Source organism: Tupaia chinensis, unplaced genomic scaffold, assembly GCF_000334495.1.
Source record: "Tupaia chinensis unplaced genomic scaffold, TupChi_1.0 Scaffold000146_1, whole genome shotgun sequence".
Classification (NCBI taxonomy): domain Eukaryota; kingdom Metazoa; phylum Chordata; class Mammalia; order Scandentia; family Tupaiidae; genus Tupaia; species Tupaia belangeri.
Genome location: NW_006159616.1, coordinates 931,974 through 949,808, shown reverse-complemented (window position 1 = coordinate 949,808; position 17,835 = coordinate 931,974). Strand labels below are relative to the sequence as shown.

General features: G+C 55.7%; 1 protein-coding gene across 1 annotated transcript in view; it reads left to right on the top strand.

Moving 5' to 3' along the window:
- Positions 1 to 17,835, top strand: part of EPHB2 (EPH receptor B2) — a 153,135-nt gene that overhangs the window by 126,553 nt on the left and 8,747 nt on the right. The window contains 8 exon segments of the mRNA XM_027770663.1: positions 964 to 1,126; positions 3,105 to 3,213; positions 3,970 to 4,034; positions 13,059 to 13,181; positions 13,760 to 14,007; positions 15,354 to 15,569; positions 16,382 to 16,531; positions 17,571 to 17,764. Coding sequence (XP_027626464.1) covers positions 964 to 1,126; positions 3,105 to 3,213; positions 3,970 to 4,034; positions 13,059 to 13,181; positions 13,760 to 14,007; positions 15,354 to 15,569; positions 16,382 to 16,531; positions 17,571 to 17,764 — 1,268 coding nt within the window.

Here is a 17,835-nt window from a genome sequence, read left to right as displayed (position 1 = left end):
CCTTCGGCCAGCAATGCCCCCGGGGCCCGGGAGCCTGCTATTGTCAAGACTGCACTGCAGTAACTGCCCTCCCCCAATCCAGGGAGCTCTTCCTGACCTCACCTGGTATGCCCCACCCCGGCCAGGTCACATGCCCCCACACCATTGTGTAGGAAGCCAGCAGTGGAGTTCTGCTTCTCTCAAAAGAGGGGGCATTAGGTCCTAGGTGCCCAAAGACATGGACATTAGGCCTGGTCCCATGAAAGAGACTGATTTTGAGTCTCAATGCAGCCACCAAGTGTTGAGTGTGACATGAGCAAGTTTCCATTTCTGGGCTGTGGTTCTTGCTTCACTGAAGTGTGCAGAGGCTGACTGGAGGGTTCGAAATTTCTATTTCATCCACAGCATAGGGCAGAGGGAGGGCAGCAGGAGTGAGTAAGGTGGACTTTGACTGTCTCCCAGATCTCAGGCTAGTCCTTAGGGTCCACACACTAATTACTCCTTGTGTGTATCAGTCAGCTATTGCTGAGATAACAGTGCAAAACAAACAATCCCTCCAACCTAGTGCTTTATAAATGGCCATTTTTCTTGCTCATGGATTTGTCCCTGAGGGTGAACTAGAGTAACCCATGTCAGCCTTGGAGTTGGGTTTCTGTTGTGGAGCCAGCCCCTCTCGTGGCAACAGGCAGAAGCGCAAGAGGCCAGGCCTAATCAGCAAACACACGTAAAGCCTCTGTTTGCACCACGCCCACTAGAACATTCCAGTGACCAATGTAAGTCACATGGATAAGTCCAACGTCCATGTGGGAGAGAAAACACCCTCTGCCTATTTTGGGGGTAGCGTTGCAAAGCCACATGGCAGATGGCTCCGGTGTGTGATTCTGTCACAGGGAGAGAGGGACAAGCTGGGAACCACGGATGTTATGACGTGGGCTCTGGGAGCACTGTGGGCGACAGCTAACCGCCTTCTCTGTCTCTCGGCAGGAGCTCAGTGAGTACAACGCCACAGCCATAAAAAGCCCCACCAACACGGCCACTGTGCAGGGCCTCAAAGCCGGCGCCATCTATGTCTTCCAGGTGCGGGCTCGCACCGTGGCCGGCTATGGGCGCTACAGCGGCAAGATGTACTTCCAGACCATGACGGAAGGTGAGCAGAGCCCCGCGCGCAGGAGGAGGGCACTGACCCGGCAGTCGGGCAAACTCCAGGGCTACCGTTGCTATCAAGTGCCTTTGTGCAACTCATTAAAGGCACCCCCCCCCCTTGTAGACGTCGACCCTTGCTCCCTCCCGGCTGTGAAACTTCTTGCACTGTACAGACTGCACAGCCATGCCGAGAGGCCGTCTCTGTGTCCCACAAAGGATCGTGTCTCCTGCGTTACCATCATGTTAGCCAGGCCAGTTCCTTTCCCAGGGCCCTGAGGAGCTCAGCCCTCGCTTGCAGAGATACTCTGGGCAAGTCGCTTTCACTCCTTGGTTAGCCTAGACTGCTAGTCATTTATAAAATGAAAGCCTTATATTCAATCTGAGCCAGTAAACCTGATTTATCCACATGTGACTCCAGTGACTTGCAGTTGGACTGAGAAGCATCCCAAAGCCACGTACGAGTTCAACTTAAAGAAATACTGGGATAGATTAGTAATGTCTGTCCTGGTCAAGGGCGAAGACATGGGGCGCTGCGGCCCATGAGTTCTGTGTGTTTCCCAGTCTGAGACGCCATGCCCTAAGCACCATTCCAGCTCGAGGCATCTTTGAGAAGCAGCACAGCATAGACAATGTGTAGACAGACACATGGGGATTCCAGTGCTGGTTCGGCCCTGACCGTGTGGCCCTGAACCAGTCACCAGACCTCTCTGACCCTCAGTTTTCTCATCCTCAGTGGGAGTGGTATAAGTTATCTCATCGTCACCACCATCCTCAACCTAGTGTGGACAAGGCCGCTAGCACAGGATTGGCATTAGATCTCACGCGTGCTCAGTACTCACTGTACGGCAGCTGGGTCAGAGCTGCCATCGCCGAGTCTGGGAGCCCTTGCACCAGGCAGCTGAGCTCCAGGGCCGCCGTACCGGTGACCAGACCCCTGGATTCTTGTCTTATCACAGAATCCTCCTGGATGACCCGCCATCTCTCCCGGCACACACCTGCTCTGTCAACCATCCCCCCTCTCTCGTGGCCAGCTTATTTCCTAAGTCCTTTTCCCTGTTGGATGAGTGCCACTGACTGGGGACGGAAGGACTGTCCCAAAGTTCTTTATTCATTCCGTGAGTGGCGCTGGGCCCTGCCACATGCCAGGCCACGCGTGGGCGCTAAGGACCCAGAGCTGGCCAGGTCCGTGAGCACGACAGGCTTCTGTTCTAGCCAGGGAGGCGGAGGAGAAGAAATGATCGTTTTAAATCAGAAGCGATGATGGTGTGGCCGGCGTGGAGAATGCTGTACTCAGTTTCCGAGAGCCAGGCTGAAGCGAAGAGCACCTGATACACTCTCTGCCTAAGTGCCCGGCTTCCGGGGAGGCAGACCTGGGCTCCACCGCTGGCTTTGGGCGCTTCCTGTTTGGTTTGAGGCACACCATGGCCTCGCTAAGCCTCAGTTTCCTCCTCTGTGCGGTGGGGCCGCCGTAGGAACTACACCATGGGCTCGAACAGGCACGGTTCCCGTGTGCGGACGGTGTGCCGAGTAGGGCTTTACACAAGCCCGAGGTGGCGCTGGCAGTCTCCCATTCGACAGATGAGGGAAGGGAGTGCCTGCCAGAGCTCAGACAGACAGCAAGCGGCACTGTCAGGCTTCAAACCCAGGGAGTCCGTCTCCCGGCATCTGCTTTTAGCTGCCTCTCTGGATGTGTCAGCTATTAAAATGACTGAGGTTTCTGAACACCATCACGAGGTAGGTGTTACTGTGCCCATTTTCACAGATGAGACACTGAGGCTCAGGGTTGTTTGTGAACCTGCTCGAAGTGACACCTGTTCTTGGCACAGGCATGTGATAGGGACTCCTGGGGGGCTCAGGTTTCGGGGTGGGGGGCTCCCGAGCCGGCCTGAGCTCCCCGCCTGTTTCTCCGCAGCCGAGTACCAGACAAGCATCCAGGAGAAGCTGCCACTCATCGTCGGCTCCCCCGGCGCCGGGCCTGCCAGCGGAGCCCCAGCCAAGCTCCCAGGAGACCCTGCCACTCATCGTCGGCTCCTCGGCCGCCGGCCTGGTCTTCCTCATCGCTGTGGTTGTCATCGCCATCGTGTGTAACAGGTGGGTGGCTGTCCCCAGGCCTGGCCCACACCTGACTGTTCAAGATGGCTGCTGTCCCGCGTCCAGCATTCCCGAATGGAGGGCCACTCCCAGCCTTGCCTGGGCCCTCGAGTGGCCGCCCGCTGCCCTGCAGTCACCACAGCTGCCCACTCCCTCGTCTGGCATTGCCCTACCCAGACCTCTGCTCAAAGGGGTGGCATGTCACTGACACGCAGCACGAAGGGGCCTCTCAGAACCGAGGAGCGACAAGACTGCAGGATGCTGGGAGCAGAGGGGACGGAGGTGGGAGGCAGGTTGCCCCTTTCCTGCAGAGGTGCCAGGACGATGGGGAGGGCTGAGACCAGGCGTGGGGCAGGGCCTCCCGAGCAGCTAGCACCGCACGACCTGGTGGGCCCGGGAGCCGTCTCTGACCTCCACTGGCATTATCCAAGACACTGCCTCCGTAAAGAGCGGCCTGCTTTCATACAAATGGAACTGGAGGCCGGGGGACAGACGCCCCGGGTGTCCGAGGCCAGGAGTCACAGCAGCAAGATGGCTTTACTCTTACGAGGGGTGTGGCTGGAGAGAGACAGGAGAGGGTGAGCCTGGACTGGAGGTGGGAGAGTGGGAAGGGACGACGAGGCCAGGCCAGGCAGGGAGCCCCCTGGCATGGGCGTGGCTGGGAGGTTCTGCCCACCCTCCTGCTGTCAGCTACTGTGGCTCCCAGCTCCCCGGCTGCCTGCAGGTGGCTCCAGCCCTGTGCTCTTGTTCCAGAAGACGGGGCTTTGAGCGTGCCGACTCGGAGTACACGGACAAGCTGCAGCACTACACCAGCGGCCACAGTACGTACTCGGCCTGGCGGGCACCCTGCCTGCACTCGCCTCTCCAGCTGTGCTCTCACCCCGCCCGCCCAGCCGCTCTCTCGCCTTGCACGTGCTCTCCCTCCCCTTCTCTTGACCCCTGGAGTCCCCACTCATGCCTCTGGCCTCAGCAGACACCAGCCCTTCCGCGCAACCTCCCTGCCCCGGGGCGTCGGGCCCTCACCTCTCCTCGCTCTCCACCCTTACAGAGGGGCCCTGGAGTCCTGTACCTGGGGCTCAGCATGGTGCCCAGCACAAGGCAGGCCCTCCATGTGTACTTGCTGGAAAAACAAATAGAATGTCAGGCCAGCAGGTGGTACGGTGGTTAAGATAACTGGATCCCACATGGCCGACCGCGTGGTTCGAGCCCCAGACCCGGCAGCTTGAAGAACATGCCAGGCTTGTGCGCATGTGTGCTGGAAGGAGGGAGATGGAGAAGGGACTGGGCGTGACCACCCCATGGGGCGCTTTCTCACTCTCTCCCTCTCTCTCTCTCCAGTGAACATACATGTCCTCTGGCAAATAAAAAATGAATGAATGAATGAGAGGAGATGCTGAGGACCCCAGGCTGTGGCTAGGAAGTGAGAGACAAAGGCAGCAGAGCCCCTCCCTCCCTGGGGACTTGTGTGACGGCTGCTTCCCCCTACCCAGGGCCTCCATTCCCCCCACCGTCCATCCCACGTCAGGCCAGGCTGGGGTATGTGTGCTGCACACCCACCCAGGCAGGCGTCCACCCGAAGGGCCAAAGAGAAAAGCAGCCTCAGCCCCCCCGACCTTGGCAGATCCGGTGGTTAGGGTGGCAGGAGGAAGCCCAGGGTTTCCCCGAGGGCGGCCTCTGGGCAAGGAGGACCGTCATCCCCTTCCACTCCTCACGCCCCTCATGGCACCGCGCCAGGCACTGTTCTCGGTGCCAGGGGCATCCGAGTAGATGGAGGAAGTCCGTTCTAGTGGAAGGGCAGGGAATAAGGACTTACCGAAGAAAGCGAGGGAGCGTCGCACAGGAAGGCGAAGGTGAACGGCTGATGGGCTGAGCCATGGGCCAGGGGGGCACTGGATTATTCCATTTGTTATTTTCTTTCTTTCTTTCTTCCACGAGCAAAAGAGAGACAGACAACAGCCATCCCAACAGGGTCTCGATGCATGACCCTCCCCAGTGCCAGCCCGATCACGGGCACAGGTGCCTGGCACACTGCAGGAGGTCTCCGGACATGAACCTGGGACCCTCCCCTGTGCACTGGCCATGCAGCGCACGACTGTCCGGCCCCACGTGGCACTTCTATTTTTTAAAAGAGATTTTTGCTATAGAGAGACAGAAAGCAAGAAATCGTCCCCCAGGGCGGGTGGCCGCAATCCCTTCTCCTCCATTATCCTCTTGGGATTTGGGGCACACATGCACACATGCCTGGCATGAGCTTTAAACCGCTGGATCTGGGACTCAAACTGTGGTCAGCTATGTGGGAATCCAGTAACGTAACCATGGCGCCATCTGTTGGTCCCAGGTTGCACTTTTAAATAAGAGATTTGAGGTTGGCCTCGGAAGAGAGTTTTAATTTGAATAAAGGTACAAAAAGCTGGGGGTGAGCTGCTCAGAGTTACCTGAGGAAGAGGCATCATTCCAGACAGAGGGAACAGGCCGTGCAAAGGCCCTGAGACAGCACAAGCCTGGCAGGTTTGAGGAAGAGTCCAGCGTGACCATGCAGAGGGCAGGGCGGGAGATCTGAGGGAGCCAGAGCATGCAGACTCCATCAGCCACAACACGGCCTTGGCTTTCTCTCAGCATGGACTAGGAACTGCCGGAAGGTTCTAAGCAGAGGACTGGCAGGCTCCGAGTTATGGTCTTGGCAGGGCTTTACTGGTGCTGCACACAGAGTGGACCAAAGGGGTTGAAGCGGGGAGACGGCGAGTGCGGTGGTAAGACCAGGTGGCCGTGGAGGAGGTGGTGGGAAGGCACCGAACGCTGACCCATTGTGGAAGGAGGGCTCCTAGACGTGGTGCTGGCCTGAGTGGGACCTGCTGCAGGACAGTGAGGTCCGGACGTTACTACGCCTCTGGGCCTTAACCTTCAAAGGCTTCCTTTAGCATGAAAGTTCCTGGACTTAGAAATAGTGTTAGAGAGGGCCAGCCCCATAGCACAGTGGATAAATGTGTAGAGAAAGCTAGATCCCACATGGCCAACTGTGGTTCAAATCCTGGCCCCAGCAGCTTGAAAAATATGCTGAGTGCAGATGCACCTGTGCCCAGGACCCTGACGGGACAGCAGTGTGACAGTCCGGGCCACGCCCACCGCGAGGGGTGCTTTCTCTTTCTCTTTCTCTCTCTCTCTGGCAAGCGCGTTCACTCTGGCAATTTAAAAAGAGTATTGGATGTCAGTGTAAAAATAATTAAACCATTGCACTTTCCAGAAGATAAATTTAGGTAACTATTTAGCAGATACGGAGGTGGAAAAGGACTTTCTCAGCATAAAAGCCCAGGATCACCCAAAAAAGATGAACACATTTAACTACACAGAAATAAAAATCACCTATACATTAAAGATAAGTCATAGGGACCAGCAGCTGGCGTAATGGCTACGTCGCTGGACTCCCATGTAGCCGACTGCAGTTCGGTCCCGGACCCAGTGGCTTAAACTCACGCCAGGCGCGTGTGCGTGCGTGTCCAAGATCCTGAGAGGAGATTGGAGGAGAAGGGATTGCGGCGTGGCCATCCCCCCTGGGGGGTGATTTCTCGCTTTCTGTCTCTCTGTCTCTTTCTGGCGAGTGCACGCGCCCTACAGCAAAAACCTCTCAAAAAAAAAAAAGATAAGCCATAAATTACATTACACCCTCCCACCCCCAAGTAATCATATCAGATGTGTTTCTTTATTTAATCCTTATCGTTTCCCACTTTGCGGATAAGGAAACTGAGGCACAGAGGTGGCACGGCTGCCCAGGAGTGGAGCTGGGCACCAATCCGGCCGTCTGGGTCCGGAGCGCCTGCTCTAAGCTCGTCCGGGCTGCCTGAGTTCTGCTGAGCCGGAACAGCAAGCAGCCCGTGCACCCCACCACCTGGACCCGTTTGAGAGCCCCGTTCCTTGGAGTGTGCGGCAGTAACAAGGCAACGGGGAGATTTATTTTTAAAACAGGTTGCAGGACTTGTTCACAGATCAACACATTTTAAAGCCCAAGTTCCTGCTCCCTGCGTCCTGGGCTGCAATGTTAGATCACAGCAGACTTTGTTCTCTTCAAAGCGCAGCCAGCCCTGTGATCCTCGAACCGCCCTGCAGCCCTGCGAGGCCAGGACAGGAGGAAGCTGAGGCCCGGAGCGTGTGTGACTGGCTGGCCACCAGCACGGCCCAGGCAGCAGGGGCCAGGTGCCCAGGCCTGTGGTGCCTGGTGGAGAGCCAGAGGGACTGACCTGGTTCTCATCCCTGCCGCTGGCCAGCAGGGTCACCTTGGGGGAGTCCTTGAACCTCCCTGGGCCTCAGCATCTTTGTAGAAGTAGCCCAAGTGATGCTTCTTCCGCTGGGTGGCGAGGAGTACTGAATGAAGGGCTGTTAGAGTGCTTTGTAATAACAATATTGTAATAACAATATGCCAACTCTTCTTTACAATGGGGAACAATCATTCAGCGTTTCCTTTATACCATCTAAAGGGCTCGTAAGCCCTTTACAAAATATGCTCCTTCGAGCCCTGGACCCGGAGACTTTGAAAATCATTCTGGACATGTGTGTGTGTGTGTGTGTGTGTGTGTGTGGGTGTGTGTGTGTGACCAAAACACTGAGAGGAGGACAGAGGAAAAGGGAGTGCTGCTTGGCCATCCCTCCTGGGTGGTAATTTATCTCTATCTCTCTGTCTCTCTCTCTGTCTCTCTCTCTCTCTCTCTCTCTCTCTCTCCCCCTCCCTCTCTCCAGTGAGCAAAAATTTAAAACATAAAAGAAAAAGAAATTCTCATTTAGTCCTTGCAATTCCCTGGCAAGGCAGGTACTCAGTATGCCCGTTCTGGGATGAAAAGTGAGCCCAGAGGTTAAGTGAGTGCCCAAGGACCCACAGCTGGAGCCGTCGTGTGCTTCGGCCTGGGTCAGACATAAAGCGGCTATTCATGACCATTCTTTTTAGTTTTTGCCATAGGGGTCATGCACTTGCCAGAGAGAGAGGGCAAGTGAGAAATCACTCCTTGAGGGATGGCCACACCACAGTCCCTTCTCCTCCATTCTCCTCTCAGGATTTTGGGCACACACACATGACCTGAGTGATCTTCAAGCTGCAGGTCCGAGACTCTAACCACAGCCCACCATGTGGGAGCTGGCTGCCTCAACCACGAGGCCACCTGCTGGCCCCTATTTGGGAGCACTCTTAGTTGCAGAACCAGAATTCAAATCGGACTTGGAGGCCCTGGTTCTTCCTCCCTCATCCTGAATGTCCATCTGGGTTCAGGACAGCAGTCGGTGGTCCCGACAGCCATAAATCACGCAAACCTTAGCCCCGTATCTTCCGTAGACTGTCTGCAGACGTCCCTGGCCACCCTCGGGTCGACAGACGCCTTCCCCCCACCACCCCAGGAGCCAGGCCTTGGGGAGGCTCTGGCATGAGGGGCTCGCCTTCTCTGCTGGGACGCAGACTGGGGGAGCACCCAGAAGAAACTGGTAACTGGTAGCCTGAGGACGAGAAGTGTAGACTCTGTAGCTGACCCAGGTTCAAACCCCACCTCAGCATGTCTTAGCTGTGTCCGTGTCCCCTGGGTGGATCATTTAATATTTTTTTTTGCCACAGTTTCCTCCTCTAAAAATGGGGATAATGTCAGGTTATACCAAATAAAATTGCTACTGTTGTTGGTGAGAAATAGTCAAACACTGACAATTTCATACAACTCGGCCTGTAATAGCATTTTCCTGGAAGGGTTATTAAGTGGATTCGTGGGATCGAAAACTAAAGCGCCTAGAACAGTGCCTGTTAGCCACGCACACTCGGCGTGTGTTTATTTAGCACCTCCTGTCTGCCCTCACGTACGTACTCCACAGTCAACACTCTGCAGCAAGGGGCTGCAACTCGGGGTTCAGAGGCCTCGAGCTCACGAGGGCCAGTGAACGCCCACAGAGCTGCGTGTGAAGTATGTACACATGGAGGTACCACCCCAAGGAGCAGACGCAGTGCTTCCTCAAGTCCTCAGAGGCATCCCTGACCCCGAACAGGTGGGGAGAGAAAGGTGGGCTAAACGCGTATTCACTCAGCGGGCACTTGTCGAGCTCCCACTCTGTGCCAGGCCCTGGGATTTGGCGTGAACGGCACAGACATGGCCTTGTCCTCCTGGGGGGGGCGAGAGGGTAAAACAAGGCCTCACAGAGAACAGCGTTCAAGAAAGGGGTGCTAGGGAGCTTCCCAGAGGAGGTGGTATTTGATCTGGTCACAAGGGAGGCCAAGGAAAGGGTGTTCTGACATGAACTGAAGCCAGAGGTGACAAACTGAGGTTTGCCTGGGACCACTGGCAAACACCCCGTTGAGCTGGCATGCAGGGGCAGGGAGCCGTGAGTGGGCCGGTAACAAAGAGCTTGGAGTGCCAGCTGTAGGCACTCGCTTCTGTCCCGTTGGTGACAGAGAGCCCTCCTGACCAATGACTAGCTGCTGGCCTCCGATGGTATCTACTTGGCCGTCAGCAGAGGTGACCGAGTAGGCTTTGCACTCCCGCTGTGCTTCCCCGTGGCTCCCTGAGCCAACCGTGCCTGTCCTCCCGTCTGGGCTGGCCCAGCAGGGAGGGCCCTCACCAGGGCTTTGGGGAGGAAGGCTGAGACCCAGTTGCCAAGAACCATGGCCGTGACTGTGTCTAGCAAGAAAGGAAGTGTCTCTGGAGGCTGGCACTCTGGCTCTGAGCAGGCTGCCTCGGGCAGGGAAGGAGGCAGGGCCGGACACTCCAGGAGGCAGCATGGGCCAGACCTGCCTTCATTTCATCTAGGAGGCAGTGAGCATGGTCACGAAGCCTTGTCCATGACAGACCTGGGCCCCAGCTCTGGCTGTGCCATCTGCTGGCTGTGTGGCCTTGGCCAGATTTCTTAGCCTCTCTGAGCTGCTCGTGTGTACAACGGGGATAATTATCCTTTCCCCCAAGAGTTGCTGGGAGCAGGAGATGAGATTATGCATACCGAGAGCCTGGCACAGTGTCAGGCGCAGACAAAGGGCTCGGTACGGGACAGCTGCTGTCATTGTCATCCGCCTCTCTCTTCTGGATCCTGCTCAGCTCTGCAGACATCAAGTGTCTATTGTGTGCAGAGCCTTATACAGGGAGCCAGGGAGGGGGGAAAGGGAAAAGATCATGTCCCCACCCCTCCTTGTGGGCGCTCACAGCATGGAGCTTTTAACTTCTTTTGGGGTCTCGGACTCCCATGAAACTCTGCTACAAGGTTAGGACCCTATCGTCAGCAAAACTCAAACATGGGGACCAGCAGTTGGCGTAATGACTATGTCTCTGGACTCCATGGAGTCGACCACGGTTCAAGTCCCAGACCCAGTGGCTTAGACTCACATCGGGCACGTGTGTGTGCATGCCCAAGATCCCAAGAGGAAAATGGAGAAGGGATTGTGGTGTGGCCATCCCCTCTCGGGGGTAATTTCTCGCTTTCTGTTTCTCTGTCTCTCTGTCTTTCTGGCAAGCACACGCACCCTATAGCAAAAACCTCTCAAAAAAAAAAAAAAAAAAGAAAGAAAAGAAAAAAAAAAAAAAACTCAAAGTTGTCTGTGTGCATGTGTATACAGTCCTAAGACAAAAAAACTCCAGAAATCTACCCTCTGGGACAGAGTTTCGAGAATTCCAATATTTTTTTTTTAAGAATTATTTGTTTAATTTTATTTATTTATTTATTTATCTTGTGTATGTATGTGAGAGAGAGAGAGATGTTTTTGCTATAAGGTACTCACTAGAGAGACAGAGAGAAAGTGAGAAATCATTCTCCTGGGGGATGGCCACACCACAATCCCTTCTCCTTCATTCTCCTCTCAGGATCCTGGACACACACATGCACACACCTAGTGTGAGTTTCAAGTCCCTTCTGGTCTGGGACTCTAACTGCAATTGACCATGTGGGAGTCCAACACCTTAACCACTATGCCACCTACTGCCCCCCCCCCTTTTTTTTTTTATTCCCCCTTTTTTTTTTAAATTTGCTATAGGGTGCATGCACTCACCAGAGAGAGAAGACAGAGAGAGAGGGAAAGTGACAAAGCAAGCCACCAGGTCTGTGACTAGAACCGTAGTCAGCCATGTGGGAGTCTAGCGCTTTAATCACCATACACCTGTTGGCCCAAGAACTCTGATTTTTGACAATATTTATTTCCATGACTTTTGGACTTTACAAGGCATGAACTGCTTTTCAGATCCAAAAAGGCAACAATAATCAATGCATCCCATTTCGGGAGGTTACCTGACCTTGCAGAGCCCATCCTGGGACTGGGAAGTGGCTCAGACCCAAATTAAGAACCCTGACCTGAAGGACCAGACCAGCACCCACACAAATAATCCCAAATAAAGCTAATAAATTCCAAATGTGTTGGCGTACCGGTTGGCAAACTTTTCTGTAAGGGGCTGGAGAATCAATAGTTTAGCTTTGTAGGTCTCTGTCGGAACCTACTCAACCATGCCGTTGTAACGTGGAAGCAGCCACAGGCCAAGGAGTGAGATGTCTCTGTTCCAATCAGACTGTATTTACAGAGCAGGCCATGGGGCAGTTTGCTAGCCCCTGCATTACAGGCTCCAATTCCTATATTCCTGGAATGTCTGAAACAGAGGCTCAGAGTGGTCGACTAGCATGTCCAAGGCCACACAGCAGAGCAGGCTTGATGGCCCCACTTGTCAATCAGCCAAGCCTTCTAGATCCTAACTCCTAGAGCTGATGCCTCTGAATTCACAGCTCCCAGAGTAGTAGGAGAGTGTGGGCCGGGAGCTGGAGAAGCCAGAGAAAGACCTGGGCTGGGAAAGGCCAGAGGATCTGGGCAGCAGGACACCAGTTACGAGGGGTAGATTGTGGGAGGGTTATCTTTCCCTTCCTCCGAGCATTTTGCTGACCCAGTGCTGGGGTCAGTACCAGGTGTTTGATGTCCGAGTTACCTCATTTTCTTTCTGCATCAAAATATAAAAATCTATTTTTTTCTTAGAGGTTTTTGCTATAGGGCACGTGCGCTCACCAGAGAGAGACAGAAAGCAAAAAATCATCCCCCAGGAGGGATGGCCACTCCACAATTCCTTTTCCTCCACTCTTCTCTCGGGATTTTGGGCATCCATGCACACGCACCCGATGTGAGTTTAAGCCACCGGGTCCGGGACTCGCACCATGATCAACTACATGGAGTTCAGAGACATAGTCATTACGCCATCTGCTGATTCCAAAATATAAAAATCCATTATCAGATCAGGAATTAGCGTGACCATGTCCAGCCTCACTGATCATGAAGGATTAAGGGATCTAGAAAGGTTTAGCGTGGGTGAGATGAGGGCCTGAAAACCGTCTATACTCATGACCTGGTGAACAAGGGAGCCCTTCCAGGCTCTGGGGCCTGCCTGGGAGGGGTAGGCAGCTGGGACGGGCTCCTGGGGAGGAAGGAAGCTTGAACTCGGCCTGAAAAAACAGGGAGAAGATTTCATTTACAGGATCCCGAGAACAATATGGTCTGTTGCGTGCTCTCATGTTTTACTTCCAGTCCTCTCTCTTCCATCTTACTTCCTTTACCTTTCACTCCCTGATTGTTTATCACGAGGGCAGCAAACCCATCTACCCTTTTATGCCCACACCTGTAACAGACATTGCTAATCAATCCTGAGTCTTCTGGCTGCTCCAGAAAGCCAGTACTAATCAGAGGTAGAACAGAGCTAAAAACCTGCTTGCCACTCATGCTGCTCGCTGTTCCTTCCCTTCTACTCAGTGGGCCTGCAGAGGGTTACCCCGTTCTTCCGGGAACCATGCGGGAGTGTCTTTGCTCTGTGGAGGGACTGGCTCCCACTTTTTGGTCTGTGCACACCCTGAGTCTGTCTGGTCTTACCCCCCAGTGACCCCAGGCATGAAGATCTACATCGACCCTTTCACCTACGAGGACCCCAATGAGGCCGTGCGGGAATTTGCCAAGGAAATTGACATCTCCTGTGTCAAAATTGAGCAGGTGATCGGAGCAGGTAGGTGGCTGGTACCCCCATAGGTACCACAACTCAGCCACTGTGGGGAGACCACCCTAATGTGGTCTGGGGCAGGTGGTAGGATGTGGGGTGGGTGGGGACCTCAAAGGACCCTTCAAGGGCTGAAGGCTCAGAATGCTCAGGAAGAGGGGTCCTCAAAGGCCACCCAGTAAAACTACCTCGTCCACAGAAGGGGACACGAAGGCCTGGGGCTGGGAAGGAGCTTGTACAAGCCAGAGACCAAGCTGGGTCTGGAACCTAGTTCTCTGGACTCTTAGTCAAGCGCTCTGTCCTTCCTCCCACCACTGTTCCTGGTGACTTTCCCCATTTCCCCGGGGCCTCCTACATTTTTATCGCCATGTCCAGCCAAACGCCATGGGACAACCGTTAAGAATTTACTCTGTATTTCCAAAGATGGTCCTTGCAGTCTTAAAGACCAGCAGGGGTGATCTGAGAAGATGAGTTGACCATCGGTAAAGAGTTCCTACAGGGCCTAGGGGCAGAGGTGACAGGGAACAGAGAGTTGGCACCTCTACCTGGTGAGTGACAACCTGCTTTTCTTGGCGTGTCTGTCCCAGGGGAGTTTGGTGAGGTCTGCAGTGGCCACCTGAAGCTTCCAGGCAAGAGAGAAATCTTCGTGGCCATCAAGACGCTCAAGTCAGGCTACACCGAGAAGCAGCGCCGGGACTTCCTGAGTGAGGCCTCCATTATGGGCCAGTTCGACCACCCCAACGTCATCCACCTGGAGGGCGTTGTCACCAAGAGCACACCTGTGATGATCATCACCGAGTTCATGGAGAATGGCTCCCTGGACTCCTTCCTCCGGGTAAGGGAAGGCAAGAGTGCCAGAGGCCCATGCGTGGGGCAGGAGAAAGAAAGATGGACGTGGTTACAGACTGGCAGGGCCTGGAGGGGTCTTGGAAAAGTTCCAGATTGGACATGGCCCACAGGCTGCCAGTTTCCATTCTGTTACCATGGCAGGCATTGCTAATCAATCTCAGCATGCTCTGTCTCACTAAGCCCAGGAGCAGTCAGAATCCTTCTCAATATGCTCTCCTCCCAGGAAGCCACAACCAGAGTTGGCATACAACCTGGAATCTGTTTCCATTTCTACTCTTAGCCAACCTTAACATACTCGGAGTTGAAAACAGGCTCAGAGAGAGATTACGCTTGCTCAGGGTCAATTGGATCAAGATGGCACCCTAGAATGGAGGAGGTATCTTGACTCCCTCATCCAGCATTTTCTGCAGAATTTGGTATTCCCCAAAACTGACAGGTTGAGAGATGGCGTTAAGAGCATGAAGCCAAGGGACCAGCAGTTAGCGTAATGACTATGTCACTGAACTTCCACGTAGTCAACAGCAGTTTGAGTCTCGGACCCGGTGGCTTAAACTCACGCCGGGCGCGTGTGCGTGCATGCCCAAGATCCTGAGAGGAGAATGGAGGAGAAGGGACTGTGGTATGGCCATCCCCCCTGGGGGGTGATTTCTCACTTTCTGTCTCTCTGTCTCTCTCTCTGTCTTTCTGGAGAGCACACACACCCTATAGCAAAAGCCTCTCAAAAAAAAAAAAAAAAAAAAAGAATTTAGCGACCACGGGTGAACTTTCTGTCTCTCTGTCTCTCTCTCTGTCTTTCTGGAGAGCACACACACCCTATAGCAAAAGCCTCTCAAAAAAAAAAAAAAAAAAAGAGCATTCAGCCAACAGTGGAAAGTTTTGGGGCCCCTCAAGGAGATCACAACTAACCAGCTAAACAAAGAACATGCCAATGGACTAGCTGCCACTCGGCAAATATTTATGAAGCACCTACTATGCGCCTTCCATGCACCTTCTTGTTTAACTCAGAATAGCCTGGTAGGTGGGTGTTCCTTATCCCACGTAGCATGTTGATGAGGAAACTGAGACTCAGAGGTTAGGCCATGTGCTGAGGTTACCCAGCCAGGAAGGGGCAGAGCCAGCATCAAGCCAGGCGTGACTGCTCCAAAGCCCATGTTCTCCGCTGCCGTGCAGTAGGCTTCTCAGGGGCCTTTATTGGTCTCTGGGCATCCGAGTCCTTACCCAAGGGGGCCCAGGGCCCAGGTGCCAGGCCCTGCTCTCATCCCGACTGTGAGGATGTTCAGGGCCCTGATGCCTGCTCTGCTGTTCACTCTGTTTGCCTCATGTCTCTCACAGCAAAATGACGGGCAGTTCACAGTCATCCAGCTGGTGGGCATGCTGCGTGGCATCGCGGCCGGCATGAAGTACCTGGCGGACATGAACTACGTGCACCGCGACCTAGCCGCCCGCAACATCCTTGTCAACAGCAACCTGGTCTGCAAGGTGTCTGACTTCGGGCTCTCACGCTTCCTGGAGGACGACACCTCAGACCCCACCTACACCAGTGCCCTGGTAAGATGGAGACAGGGAACGCCGGTGTCAGGGTGGCGGAGAGGAGGGCATAGCTCGCTCTCTACCTCTGCAGTGTGCTTTCGCTGATGCCGACGTGTGCCAAGCACTGGCCTGGGCCCTGGAGACATGGAAACACAGGGGTTCCTGCCCTCAGGAGCTCCCAGGCTGCTCCCAGACATGCAGAGTGCCTGGAGTGCCAGAGCTGCCAGCCTTCGGAGGCACAGGAAGGCCTGCCAGAGGGGCGAGGGCTGAACTGAGAGGCCGTCAGAGTGTCTGATGACACGTTCTCCTGGCAGGGTTGTGTGACTGAGACCCCGCCAGTAGGGGGGACGCTGGCGGGCAGCAGGGCTGGAGGTGCAGGCGGGCCAGTCTTGGAGGCCTCGGCTGCCCACACTCAGGACTGCCGGAAGCCCTTGGGGTGCTGCAGGGTTTTAGGCTGAAGGATAAGACTCCAGCTCCGCCCTCAGGGAGCTCAGAGGCCAGGGGAAGCAGAGCCCTTCAAGCCAGGGCCTGAGAGCTGCACCATGTGGAGGTGCCCCCGACGGAGCACTGCGGAGAGCGAGCAGCTGTGTGGGACTTGGGGAAGGCTTGCGGAGGGATGTCGGGCTGAGAAGTTTCCAGAAAGCAGAATGGGAACGGGCACGGTGCGTACCAGTGCCCGGTGGTCCGGAGCAGCGTGGGGAGCTAGGGGAGCACTGAGGTGCTCATGAGCGTGGCAATGCCCAGGGCACCAGGTGGAGTTCTGAGGGAAGAGGCCACTCAGAAGAGGCCAGTCAGCCTCCATCCCATCAACCCCCTCACTCTGCCCCCAGGGTGGGAAGATCCCCATCCGCTGGACGGCCCCAGAAGCCATCCAGTACCGGAAGTTCACCTCGGCCAGTGACGTGTGGAGCTACGGTATCGTCATGTGGGAAGTGATGTCCTATGGGGAGCGGCCCTACTGGGACATGACCAACCAGGACGTGAGTCACCAAGGCGGTGGGTGGGCAGATGGGGTGGGGAAGTCCTGGCCTCGTGCCAGTCCGGGGGTGGGAGGCAGGCGTCCGAGATCACAGGCCTGGCTGCCCAGCCAGCTCGCAGCCCAGCATTGGCTGATCCCAATGTCTGCCCTGGACCCTGGGCCCTCTGGGGGGTTGGGAATAAGGACCACCCACTCAGCAGGCAGCAGGTGTGCGCCTGGCGGTCACCCCGAGTGAGACAGCGACTGCCCTTCAGGTGGTCACCACCTAGATGGGAGAACGAGCTGGTTCTGGAACCAGAGGTAGTTCTTGGGAGCCTTCGTGACCAGGTGCTCCACTGGGGAAAGGTGTGGAGCCTGTAGGGCAGTCCCGGCAGTCCAGGCGAGATCGCCAGGAAGCCCTTGCAGACTGGGGCTCGGGTGGCAGCAGGGCTTGGAGAGGCGAGGGGTGTGCTGGGAGCTGTGGGCAGGAAAGCTGCTCAGAAAGGTGGTGAGGTCAGAGACGAGACGTTTGCAATCCACCCAAGAGAGTTTCACCCGCAAAGATGCAAACGGGAAGCTTCCTGAACAGGGCGCTGAGCTGCAGAGGATGAGTCTGACCGCTCAGCAGGAGGGAGAGGAGAGGAGGGTTGGGGAGGGGCATGGAAGGGGGCACCAGCCAGGCTCGAGGCCGCGCTGGGGGTGAATGAGCAAAAAATGGCACTGAAATGGAGACTGTAGCCACCCAAGTCAGGCAAGGGACCAAAGAGGGGGTCCTGGAATGGCCAAAACCAGAAGGGGGCTCACGGATGGGAAAGAGGGAGGAGCTGGGTCAGGAGGGTCAGCCCTGGACCACGGAGAAGGCACCTCAGGGCACTGGATTCGGGGGGGGGGGGGCAGGTCAGATTAAGGCTATAGATGGGCCAGGTCAGGCCTATCCTGAGACGGTCTCCAGGAGGGGGCGTGCTTGCCATGGCAACCAAGCCCTGGGGGCAAGATGGGCCTGGTATGAACAGATATCCGCAAACTTGCCCACCCCCACTCCGCCCCTATGTCGTCCCCAGGTAATCAACGCCATCGAGCAGGACTATCGGCTGCCGCCGCCCATGGACTGCCCGAGCGCCCTGCACCAGCTCATGCTGGACTGCTGGCAGAAGGACCGCAACCACCGGCCCAAGTTCGGCCAGATCGTCAACACGCTGGACAAGATGATCCGCAACCCCAACAGCCTCAAAGCGATGGCGCCCCTCTCCTCCGGGTACGACAGCCCTGGGCCCGCCCCTCTGGTCCCTCCGGGTACCGCCCCTCTCTGGGTGGGGCTCCTTCCTC